At 44.9% G+C, this 13,247-nt stretch overlaps 1 protein-coding gene across 1 annotated transcript; it reads right to left on the bottom strand.

Annotated features, from left to right (window-relative positions):
- Positions 1 to 259: 259 nt before the first annotated feature.
- Positions 260 to 13,247, bottom strand: si:ch211-11n16.2 (zinc finger FYVE domain-containing protein 1). The gene is made up of 12 exons (XM_012872641.3): positions 13,027 to 13,247; positions 12,207 to 12,488; positions 8,817 to 9,039; positions 6,780 to 6,997; positions 6,515 to 6,621; positions 5,124 to 5,232; positions 4,945 to 5,042; positions 4,729 to 4,846; positions 4,458 to 4,628; positions 2,733 to 2,925; positions 2,542 to 2,640; positions 260 to 1,567 (listed from the first exon to the last, which is right to left on the bottom strand). The coding sequence occupies exons 1-12, from the start codon at positions 13,138 to 13,140 to the stop codon at positions 1,335 to 1,337; spliced, it is 1,965 nt and encodes a 654-aa protein (XP_012728095.2). The 5' UTR covers positions 13,141 to 13,247; the 3' UTR covers positions 260 to 1,334.

Consider the following 13,247-nt stretch of genomic DNA (forward strand, 5'->3'; position numbering starts at 1 on the left):
GCACATAAACTGGATCCGTTTGTCCCGTCAAGAACCTTCAGATTTTATACTTAGCGAATAGATGCTATATAAACAAACTGAAATTAATTAAATTTCATGGTACTGTAAGGTTGAAATTTCTTACCATTAAGCTTCATTGTCTCACTTTACAATGTAAATCGCTACAAAATTCAACACAGTGATGAATAATAGGTGATTTCCAATATAGAGTTCGTTTTTCCATCTATTTAATGGAGAAATAAAGACATCGAGTCATATGAAGAAAGACGATTTTGTCTTTATTTGGTCAATGCTATTCTATTTATAATCAAAGTCAAGAGTTTCAATTGCCAGAATTGAATAAAAACTGTATTTCTTATTTATTTATTTTTTACACAGAGAAAAAAAAACTAAAGCATGAACCTGTGACACAGAAATGCTATAATTTTCCAGTCAAACTTGTAAAGTCATTGTTACATTTACATGTGGTTAAAAGACCAGCCTCTCTGGTTTAGTGCAGCTTTCTGAGGAGAAGTAAATCTACCCTGGCACTCCGCGGCTTTTAACCCGCTGGAATGTCGAAATGTCCCGAGATATTGATTTCGCTCTCGTCCCTTTCACAACGTAGCAAACGACTGCAAATTAGTTTGATGATCAAGGCTGCAAGTGAATATAAACTCCATAATTAAATGATATGTTGAAGTGAGTAGTAATATACCCATGAAGGCACATGCAGCTGCAGGTCAGCCTTTCCCCCCCTTAAGAACAGCCGCTAGTTTTTTAACTCAAAGGTTTTAAAAACACAATCCCTGCTCTCCTAGAGGCTGTGCAAAAAAAAAATCAAACAAGAGAACGAGAAGATGCTTTCAATGGCTTAGGGAATCTAACCATTAAATATCCCGTTGACGTTATTCCAGCTTGTCTCTAATTCCAGGTGAGGACGATCAGCCCGCTGCAGGAAGGGGGAAAACAATCGTCTAAAGTGCAGTAGAGAGTTTAAGTTCTGTTGCGATTTGATGAGAACCGAGGAGACGGATGCCTTCCGTTTTAAAAGCAGCCCGTTAAACGGACAGCGTCCAGCTCGTTTCCTACCCGGTTGGGCTCAGAGCCGTGGGACTGACGGGGGAAGGGCTGCAGGAAAAGCGACCTGTGGCTGGATTGTACGTCTGGCGACCGACACAGAACCAGTTTGCAAAGTAAAGGCAGAGGGTGAAAGTAGATGTTTTATCAGCGCCGACTGCTTCCAAGTTTAACCCCAGCGCTGTCGGGTCCATCCTGTGCCGTGTCCTGGAGCGCCGGCGTCGCTGAGCGGCACCGATGCGAGGAAGACCGCCAAGTCTCTCCGAGCGCCGTGGTCACAGGGCGTCGGTGCGGGCGAAGCAGCCGTCGCACACCCGGACCGGGTGGTCCCAGCCCCGGGAGGGCACCGGCTTTATGTGGGAGGAGCAGGGGCCGCACACCCCCTGCCCGCAGGCCCTGCAGTGGTGCTTGGACACGGCTGGGGTGAAGGTCCTCGAGCACTGGTGGCACTGGGTGATGTCGTGGTCCGGCACCCAGTAGTCCGGCCGCGCCACGTCCTTCACGAAAGCTGGGGAGAGACGGAGCGGCAGCGTGAATTCAGGGCTCCTTTCTGCTCAGTCAGACACACAGAGACATTTTCAAGTCCCGCTTCACAGCAGGCAGAGAGGAGGAGAAAGGTCGCGACCGGAAAGGTATTCACAAAACAGTACATATAGAAGGAATGTAGAAGGAAAAGAATACATGCTTGGAAAAGGATTTAAAAAAAAAAAGTCCTAAATGAAACTTTTTTGACCTCCCTGTAAAACTTAACCTCATCCTGACAAACCCTCAAGATAACCAGACCGAAATCAAATTGAAGGAAGACTGAAAAACCCCCCCAAAAAAACAAAAACTGATTTTCACAGATGCTCTCCACCTAATGTGGTTCAGATCAATGCTTTTTTGCGGGGGAAGCTGAGCAGAAGTGTTTGATTTCCTCAAAGACGTGAATGCAGCAAAAAGTGGTTCTATAACGAATTGGCTTCATATTGTTCTTTATGAATAAACGCTGAAACAATGCTTTGTTTTCCTTCCACTTCACAGCGATGCACCACTTTGTGTGAGTGTGCCACACACAATCCCAGGAAAATTACATGTCATGTTTTTTTTCCCTACAGACACAGACCACCGTTACCAACTTAGACCTCCAACAACAACAGCGGATATTTCTGCAGCTCTCTGCTTGTGAGGCAATATTTCCATAACCCAGACGTCCCCTGTGTGCTCTGCAGACGCATTCCTTCAGGTTAACAAATAAAACCGTAAAGCTTCATCGATCTTCCATTTTCTTTATTGTGTTGTGCTTCTTCGGCTCTCCAGACGTTTTGCATCTAGAAGGAAAATCTCTGCAAACGGGGCTAACAATAAAAAACCAGACTGCCTATTAAATCTAAAAGAAAAAAAAAAGGCTTCTTGCTTACACAGCAATCAACAAGAACACAGGAGCCTCTATCTGATATCACTGTTAACACGACGCAATGAGAGAGAAGCAGCAGGACTCACAGCGCGGGTAGTCCAAGGCTGTGGAGACCATGTCCACCGTAGACTGGGCCACCTCCGTCACCCTGCGAGCTATCAGACCCCGAGGCTCCACTTTGCACACTAGCGGAAAGCAAAAAGCACAATCACCATCAGACACCGGGCTGCAGCTTAGCTCCGGCGTGAGCTCCGCTGATGAACTGCGCGGCTCTTACCCTGGCTGTTGGTGTCCGGGGGTCCTCCCTGCCTGTAGCAGGCCTTACACACCCGCACGGGGCTGCTGCCCCAGCCCCTCTCTGGCACAGGCATCCTGTGGCTGGAGCAGGGATGGCAGAAACCCTCGCCGCACGATCGACAGTGATGCTTCCTCTCCACCTCCTCAAACTCCTTCTGACACCCGTGGCAGGCCTGGAGGCGGGGAGGGAGGGAGGGAGGGAGGGAGGGACATACTTCCATGTTAGGAGTGCAGAAGCTTCGGACGCAGCTGAGAAATAAGGCGTTGCACAAAGACTCGCGGCAGGTCACATCGTTTGGGAACACATCTGCCGGCAGCCGCTAGTAAAACATAAAATAAATGAACCTTTTCTAGCAGCAGCACAAAGTAGGACTGGACGATAATTCAATAACAATATATATCGACCGATAGACGTGTGGCACGATAGGAAAAAAAAGGGTCGATAAAACTTCGATAGACAGTTTTCCTTCCTTCCTTTCAGCCTATCTTATTGGTTGATGCTACAGTCACTACTTCCTATCGACCAATCGTAATCGCGGACCCAGGCACGCCGTCACAAAGCGCCGCCCTCAAACCACAACACAGAGCAGGTGAATATGTTGCAGCAAGGAGCGGCGGAGGAAACGGTCCCAAAACGGGGTTTTACTAGTTCGCCAGTCTGGCAGAAATAAACCAGTGATTTGTAAAACTTGCAAGGAACCGGTAAAAACAAAGTCTGGTAACGCAACCAACTTGTTTCATCACGTAAGCCGCTCACTACCGCAGCAGCGCGAGCCGTTTCAGCCCCGCGTGACACCGCGTCGTCATCGGAGAAATCTTCTGGAGCTTCTTCCAAAACAAAGCAGGTATAGCAGCTAAACTGGGCTCCCTTCTTTGTGATAAAATGGTATTGGTATATTTATTTTGCTCATTTTACTGGTCACTTTAGTTTATTCTTTGTCAGTATTTAATAACAAAACTCAGGTCTCTTAAGTTATTTTTCTTTAAAAAAAAATTCTGTTATGGTTACAAAAGTTGGTTAAATAAAAGTTTAATTGGAATTCTGTGTTTGTGTTCTTTATTAAAATTAAATCATTTAGCAATATCATAAAATGTCCAGGCAGAGCTGCACATAAAATATGGTTTTAAATATTTTCAACAATTATAGATATCAATCAATATGCGTTTTTTTTTAATCGATAAGCTTTTTTTCTATATCGTCCAGCCCTAGCACAAAGTGGAAAAAATTGAATAACGCCAACATTTAATTTAAAGGTTAATTTGTGCAGTCAGGGGTTGGGGAAGGCAACATTTGAACAAAATCCCTAGTGGGTCTCTACACGCGACCTGGTTGGGAATGACGGCAGGAAAAGGCTCTTTCCGTCCTGCAGAAACTCCACGGGGAGTTTACCTGGACAGGTGTGCTTTTGTCTGACGGGACCAAGAATGAGCCACTCAGCAGCAATCCCCCTCCATGCCCACTGTAAAGTACGGTAGAGGATCTGTGTTGCTGTGGGCCTGTTTCTCTTCCAGGTGCTCTGGGAACCCTGTGCATGGAGTCACACCGACCCTTAGGTGGGATTTGTCCACACTGAATAAATATCTGACTTTGAACCCGAGGAGTAAACACTGACTGTGCTTTAAGCCTTTTTTGCGCGTCTTCACCAGCAGATGTGGCCAGAACCGTTCTTTGTTGGGCATCTCGGCACGACTCCTTCATACTCACGGTGATCTCTGCGTTGGGCCTCCAGTACGGAGGAGCCACCTGGTCGGTGAGCCAGGCGGTGACCGCTTTGGTGGGGCCCGTGCCGTACTCCGACACCGACTGGATCACGTAGTTCATCCCGTCCAGAACCCTCTGCGCAGCGTTCTGGTGGTTGGTCAGGAAGGTGTCGGCCTGAAAGAGGGCACAGGAGTCCGACAGTGAGGAAGTGCGTCCCGTCGCCTGCGGACCGGCGGAGCCACGCTAAAGGTGGCGAATAAGGCCGTCGTCTCACATCCTCCCAGACGTGTTTGACCTCGGAGCGCACCACGCCGCTCTCAGGGTCCTGGTTGCCCATCCAGTACTGCCTGCTCCTGTAGATTACGCCGCAGCTGGCGCACTCCAACACATACCTAAAATAAGAGGAGGAGAACAGGGAGCAGATAAAAACCAGAAACAGGATGTGAAGTAACCCGGAGAGCGCTGCTACCATCAGCGTTTATCCTCTTACCCCGACCAGGCGTATTTGGCCAGTCCAAACCACTGGTTGTCAGAGGAAGCGGAGGTTTTGGGCACGACGATCACCTCCCTGCCTCCTTCATAGCAGCGCTGGGGGTATAAATGGAAGCAGGTAAACAGACCAGGCCTGACGAAGGAAGCTGGAAGGACGGAGGCTCGCTGCCGACTCACCTTACAGATGAGGACCTTGTTGTTGTACTGGTGTGCGAACTGGCAGAGTCCGTCAGCCATGTGGGGGACCCGGTCTCTTAGATGGTTCATGCCGTTTTTACAGCGGATGCTAAAAAGGCCCGGAGAGGGAGAGCTTTAGAGAAAGTAATGAGGGCGGCTCTGTTGACAAGTTTCATTTTAGACACTCGGCTCGGCATTACGGGTTGATTCGAGGCTTTACAAGGGGACGCCAGGAGGAAAGCCTTAGGATAAACAGATTTGTAAAGAGAAAGCTTTCATGAATGCAGTACCTTCAGCTGACTTTTATCCAGTTTCCCAAGTTTATTGGACTCAGAATTACCACATTAAAATAAAAATGGATTTCAAGCTCGCCTCAAAAACACGAATGCCCCCTCCACGTCTAAAAACATCTTGTTGCCAAAACGTTTGCATCTTTACGCTGACTTTACTGGTCAAGTTTTCATCTGAATGGATTCTAGGCTGCTACAAATGAATGGAAACGTTTGTCAAATGAGAAAAGCCCGATTTGCAATGTGTCTTAGCCGCATCACAAAAATTACCCGCCGGCATTGCCACTGCAAAAAGGGAGTAAGTAAGTAAAAAAAATGTTTTTAAATGAGTGTATTTTTTCTTTGGTTTGAGCATCTAAATAAGTCTATTTGCCAATGGAAAAAGATTTTTGCACTTAAAATAAGAACAATTCATCTCCACCATCTTATTTCAACCGCAGGTTATCTAATTATCTTATTTTAGGGGTAAAATATACTCATCCCACTGGCAAATAGTCTTATTTACATGCTCAAATAGGAAAAATATACTCATTTTAAGAACATTTTTACTTACTTTTAGTTCCTTTTGTGCTGGTGTCATCGCCGGCTTAGAGGGAACGCGTTGATGAGCAGGAGGGCTGCTTTAAAGGGGAGCGGCGCCAATAATCATTCTTCTATTGTCATTAATGGTGGCCTTTAAGGACACTCGTGCTGCTTTGAATTAAAAGGGCTTCACCAGCAGTGATGCTGCATCCTTGAATCCTTCATGTGAGGGGCCTTCTCTAATCCGAGGGAGCAGACTCCTGGAAAACGCCCCTCATATTGATAAATAAGGGGATCTAAACACCCACCAACGCCACCGGTGCCCATATGTCCAGGAGGACTTTGGTGATGAATGATGTTTTTCCCCAGATGATGGAGGGAAAACAAATCACGAGGAGAAAATGAGAACTCAGTGGCTCTGGGACCAAAACAATTACATTCTGGGTCCAGGAGAGTCTCCGACTTCTATTCCCCTCCAACACTTTGCATTCATTTGCCGTTATTTCCAATAAAATTATTCAAAACCAAGGAAATGTTTATCCTGCAGTAAACTTCAGACTCCTCCGAGTCCCAACCTACTTGCAGCTGAGGCACACGGAGGAGCAGGTGAAGTACTCGTCAGGGAAGAAGGAGTACAGCGTCATCTTATCGTCTAAAAGCTCCCCGCAGAAACGCTCGCTCAGAGCCTGGCAGGCACAAAGGGGGGGAAAAGCTTAGAGGGAGCAAAAGTGGAGATTAAAATAAGATGAAAGCTGAGCAGAAGGTGAGGAGAAACCACCCTGAGGACTTATTAAAACCTGCACACTTGCTCATTTATCTGTTAAAGCTGGCTAAAACCACTTACCTCCAGAGCGTGAAACACTATCCCGGGCTGGCGGGGGGAGCGAGTGTGAGTGTTGCTCACTTGCTGCCTGACGGCCTCCAGCAGCTTGCCGTAGTCCGTGGGGGGCGTGACGGTCTGGGTGCCGACATACTGGACCGAGCTGAAGGCCTCCGTTCCCAGACCCAGGTCATGGAAGCGCTTCTGAAGGAGGGTGTCAGCGTAACCGGGCCCCTTCGAATCTACAGCAGGACAGAAAGCTTTGGAAAGTGAAACTCCAAGCAAACATTAATACTTTGCTTTATAGTAAAGAAGTTCCCTTATTGGTAAATGCAGTCTGCTGATGTGATGAAACCAGAATCTAACTTTTTACCATACATGCAAAAAGCGTTGTGTGAAGAAAAAAAATCTGCACATCATCCTTGGGCTGGACGACTAATCGATTTAACAGATTAATTAGAATTGACAATTTTTTAAAGATTTCCTTTTTGGAAAAATCAGGATTTTGTTTTGCCAATGCACTCATTAGGTTTGCATGAAGAGAACAGCATGCAATGAATATATGTTTAGGAAAATGTACTGTCTAAATATTGTCAAATCTTACCATAATACTAGACACTTTCATTTATTCAGTTATTTTTCAACGTTAGTTTGAAGTTACACAAGTGAAGTGAAGCCTGTTCTTACCTCATCGTGTAAAATCACTAGCAGCAAACATTTAGTTATATTTTAAAATTATTTCTTTAATTTATGTTTGTGAAACGAAAAGGAGGCAAAAAATGTAATAAAAAGATTGATTAATCAAATTTGGTATAATAAAAGCTGAGATTTTATTTTTAAGCTATATAGCCCAAGCCCCACATCGTCCTCATTACACCATCACCACAGCGAAACACGGCGGCGGCAGCATCATGCTGTGGGAGGATTTCTGCTGCAGAGAGGATGCTAGGCAGAGACTATAGGAAGTGGGCGGAGCTAAACCCAGGGATCATCCAAGTGAGAATCTCAGGCAACACTTAAAACTTGATGCTCAGATTCTCCTTTTCCAGACGGGCTGAGCTCTGGACATTTGGCAACAGAAAACGGGCAAACAGTTCAGCCTGTAAAGCGAAGCTAAGAACAGTATCAATGTAATTCTGCTTTGGTCCAAACAAACAGACCCCAGATAGGGAGTAGTTCAAGAGGAATTGCTTCTAGCCATCATCCGCTGTTTTTGTATTGAAAAAAAAATTAGGTTTATTTCCTTAATGGCTTTGCCATCTTACACTCCCCGTTGCCTTCTAAACCAGGGATGTACAAGGTGCAGCCCTGGGGGCCATTTTTCAGCCACTTAATTAACAGAGATTAAAAACGTTACAACACAAAGTATTTGTCTTTTCCTATCCACAATACACGCTAATAACCTTCCTTTAATTTTTTAGTCAATAGGACCACATCTATCCGATGCCTTTTACTCAAATGCAGACAGCGCATCCAACAAAATCTGCTTTTAGTCCATTTATTGAAATTGGCTGGAGAAAGAAAATACGTTTCTTCAATGGAGCCCATACTGGATGACCAGCTTTTAATAAAGGCAAACGTAAAAAAAACAAAAACTTTTTAGGTCCTGGATGTACAATGAGGTACACACCCCTTTACCACAGAAAATATGACTAATTTGCTTTAATCAAAGAATATTAAAGAAAGGTTTAAATTTATTTGGTGATTTTCGTTTTTTCCTAAATTCGTTTTGTAATTCTGATGAGACGTTTGCACAGCCCTTGTTCTAACACCTTTTACGCAGCATGGCGTTTTAAATGCCCTTACAAGGTTTTACCGATATAGAACCTTAATGCCTGGTCTTTAAACAATCAGCTGCCATTTACTGCAGTCCAGGAAGTTCTCTCTTCACACTGCTTTCAGTGATCTTGGGATTACAATACATGTGGGACCCTAGGAAAGCCTGTGTCCTTTCCTTCCCACCTTCAAGACGATGGGTCCATAAAAACCCGATCTAATATACCGCCCTTTGTGTCTTGGGGGAGAACTACTTTTCCAAGGCTCGGTGCTTTGTCTCCGTACCGTGGCCCAGCAGCTGGGTGTGCGTAGTCTCCTGAAAGACGACGACGGCAGGCCCGAGGGAGGACAGGGGCACGTCCAGACCACAGCGACTGGACAGGGCCTTCAGCTCCCGGGTGAAGTGCTTCAGGTAGGCCCTGGACGCGCTGCTCAGGAAGTGGAACATGTCGTTGTGCAGGCGCTCGGCCCGGGTGCGGTAGACCACGATGTCGGACACGGCCAGAACCTGCCAAGGACAAAGGCACGCGCGCGTTCATTCACTGAAGGAACGGCTCGTTGGACAGTCACTGGAGACACGGGAAGACACGCAATTATTACATGAATAGAATATTAGAGACTAACTGCATGGGAGAAGCACATTTCCTGGAAAAAGAACCAGTTTTTTTTTTTTTTTTTTACAATAAAGCAGAAAACGAATACAGATGCTTCTGTTGACTTTGCATTATAACCTGAAAAAAAAAATTAAAAAAAACTCCCAAAACAACCTGATGACTGAAGCTACATTATAATAAATATAATAGATATTTAAATAGATCTAGAGCGCACAGCATGACAAATCCAATGGGTTCAGTTGTAAAACCTCCAACTCACCTCCCGAGCAGCAGGGAACCCGGTGTAGGTACCAGATTGACTCAGGCGCTACCCGATGACGTCTACATATGGCAACTCAACTCAAACAAACTAGATTATGCCCGTGGTCTCCATTTGTTACAAATCAATTTTATTTTGTTAATTTACGGTTATTTTCCTGTAAATTAGTCGAGGCATGAAAACTTTTAACATCATTTTGGAATACTTGTGTGGTAGTCTGACAATTTAATCAGTAATTTTGCAGGATCAAAAAAGTTACAACCTTAGAGAAATTTAATTCCTCCAATTTTTTTTAAGTTGTGAAGGGAAACTAAACCATAAACTCATTTCATTTTTAATAAAAGTCAGCAGCCAAATTTAATTTTATCAGGGCATTCATCACTGTAAAATCAATAACGTTCATTCCTCCTTTTTGTACTAAAGTTGTTCTTTCTGATCACATGTTTTTTTTATTATTCCAGATGAAATTGTGATGAATTTGATTATTTTTTTATCGTGTATTTGGTACATTTAAGATATATGCTGGATAAATTAGTCTGGCTAGCCCTTCCATTTTTGTTAACAATATTCTTCCAAACATTGAGCCAATTGTCAAATATTTGTTGATTTTTTTTATTTATTTGTAAAATGGCTTGAATATTTGTTCAAGCTTTTGAGAAAAAAGAAACCGCTAAATTAACTTAATAAAATTGATTTGTTACAAATGCAGACCGCGGGCTCAATGTAGTTTGCTTGAGTGGCGTTGCCATAATGTGACGTCATCGGGAGGCGCAAGGCCCATGCCGATTTTCTTCGTAAAATTGTCCGTTTACAAACCGCAATCCCGCTCTCGAATAAAACCTACACCCCGCTATAATTACTTTAGTAAGTTGTCCAGACCAATTACAATATTTTGCGCAATTGAGCAAACGTTAAACCAACCATGTATAGTGACGTCATCAGAAGACGCAGGACCCGAGTCAATCTGGTACCTACACCGGCTGTAGCGGTTCTATAGAGTAAATGTCATCAGGCAGACATTGGAAATATCAGTGCCTGGCGTTCACTAGAGGAAAAGTCTAGACACCCTCCCCTCATTTAGACTAGCGTACGTAAAGGACGATTGGACTGCTATATAAAACATGCTAAGGACCAAAAACCGTTTCATCAAATGAACTTTCTACATTCGGACATATTTCCACCACAAGCTTCAATGTTTTTGGAGGATTTTAACTGACAGGCCGACATAGAAAAGCACATAAATGTGGCGTGGAAGGAAAATGATGCACAGTATACTTTGTTTTTTGTACAAAGGAAAATCTCAAAAGTGTGAAAGACCCTACGGACTCCTCCACTGGACTGGAGTCTGGACTTTGACTGGGCCGCTCTCAAGTAGATACGCTTCTGATGGACACCGTTCCTTGGCTGCATGTTTAGGGTTGCTGTCCTGCTGAAAGGCGGCTCTTCATCAATCAATCAATCAATCAATCAATCAATTTTATTAGTCAACTGCAATTTGCATTACAATCGAAATTTCAGTTCCAGTACAACCGTCCATCACAAACATTTTGGGGGAACGATTGACTGAGGCCTTGCGTTGCCAGGAACACATGTCGCTCTCTGGTCTTCCCTGACCAGGCTCGTGTGTTCCTGGGTCTGTGTGGTGCTGTTTGTTCATTAGGCTCAGAACAGCTAGATCTGCACCGAGATGAAACCCCTCTCTGCTAACCAGGTGACGTCTGGTTAACAGCAACAGGTTGCACTGGACTTTATTTAGAGGTGAAAGCCTGAATATACATGGGTGTTTAACCTGAAAGACAGAACTGAATAGAAATATGCTTTATTGGCCCTCAGTGAGAAAACTCAGGTGTACCAGCAGCAAAGTGACTTTATTAGTAAAAAAATAAATAAATCATGCGTCACTACTTGCCTACTCTACTCTGAGGCTAAAGCCATACAGTTATTGGATTTTTTGGACTATAAGGCGCACTTAAAATCCTTAAATTTTCTCAAAAATTGACGGTGCGCCTCATAATCCAGGGGGTTTTAGGAAAAAATACGGTTTTATACTTCCGAAAAATACGGTTTTACCAGGATGGACCACCTGGATTTCTACTGGGATTAAATGACACTCTTCTGGGGGTTAATAGTAATACATGCCACTTTTTAACATCTGACGATATCCTGGGGCGATAATTCAATAACGATATATATCGATCGATAGACGTATGGTTCAATATAAAAAACAGGGGTCGATAAAAAATTCAATAAAAGAACAGTGCATTCTAGCTTATCATGTAGGTTAATAATACAGTCATTGCATCATCCCAACCAATCACAAACCCAGGAAAGCTCCATCAGCCTTCAGAGAGTTCAGAGAGCACTTGTTCTTTTTTTTATTTTTTTTTTAACACTTACAGTTTTCGCTAAAAGTTGGTTAAATAAAGGGTTGTGTTTGAATCCATTTATATAAAACTAGGTCATCAAGCAACAGCATAAAATGGCCAGGGCTGCACTTAAAATGTATATTTTGAATTTTTTTTGATAATTATCGATATCGATCAATATGATTTCTATTTTATCGATATTCTTTTTTCGTCCAGCCCTACGATATCCTGAAAACATCGTCGTTTTCCTTCGACCTCGCTTTGACGAGCCGCTTTGTGTTTTGCTCTGTGACACAAATCCCCTAAAAACAGGAATACTGTAGCGGCTACATCTCATTGGATCTGCAGAGCGAACCAGTCAAACACTCATCGAAGCAACACAGACTTCATGGAGTAAAACCCATCAGGTCCACCCACAGAAACCTCCCAACTTTACCTTGAGAAGGAGACGCATTCTCTGGTTCTGATTGGCCGCCGCTCCCAACAGGCCCTCCGTATCCAGAGCGATCAGGCCCAGAGAGGGGTCGTAGGCGGCCCACACCCCCACCGTGCAGGAGCTGGGCGACATGGAGGTGCTGAACACGCTCTCGCCCCCGAACAGGATGTGGTTGAGCGTGTGGGACTTGCCGTCGCCGGTGTTGCCAAAGATGGAGAGCACCTTGACCCCGGCCACGTCCGCGCAGCCGAGCAGCTCCACGAACTCAGCCTCATTCTGCACCTGGAGGAGGAGGAGGAGGAGGAGGAGGAGGAGGAGGGGAGGCAGGATGAAGCAGGGCTCCAGCGATCAGCCAATCAGACGCAGGATGGAGGCAAAACATAATAAGAAACCAGTTCATCCAGCAGTGGTGTAGGTAAATTGAGGCGGCCCTTATCTTCTGTACTTTGATCAGCTGTAACAACAACAACAACAACACTGCCTCCCTGTGGGTCACATGGGTGTGACTCACTGAGTACTTTCCCTGATGGAAAGTCCACACGCTGCTCTCCCTCCTTCCTCTGCTGTTTACCTCTCTCTTTCTAAATCAGCCTTATCTAGAGCTTGCACATGATAAAGCAGCCAACGTCACGCTGCTCCGTGCTCAATTAAGGGCGAAACGTCACCGAGCTAACTTTACAAGAACAAGTGTTAATGGTCCTAAAAGCCCCAGAACAGCCTATAAACAGGAACCTGGGGAGTGGGGGCCGTCACTGGAGGCAGCGCTAGCTCCTCTTTAGCCAACACAGCTAACAGTTAGCATGAGCTCGGCTAACTTTACCTTCAGGTTTTCCTGTTCGTCCACCAGCAGGAAGCTCCGGGGCCCGTCCCCCTGCTCTGGCTTCACGGGGCCGATCGACAGACTCTCCATTTCCTTCATCAGTATTTCTGACATCGTCCTTTACGCATTCAAAACATAATGGAGACGGCAGAAAGCAAAGCGAAAGTTCAGCATGACTCTCCGTCAATCACAACAAGAGCGCCAGCAGGGACGCAGGCACC

The sequence above is a fragment of the Fundulus heteroclitus genome, chromosome 18 (assembly GCF_011125445.2).
Source record: "Fundulus heteroclitus isolate FHET01 chromosome 18, MU-UCD_Fhet_4.1, whole genome shotgun sequence".
NCBI lineage: Eukaryota > Metazoa > Chordata > Actinopteri > Cyprinodontiformes > Fundulidae > Fundulus > Fundulus heteroclitus.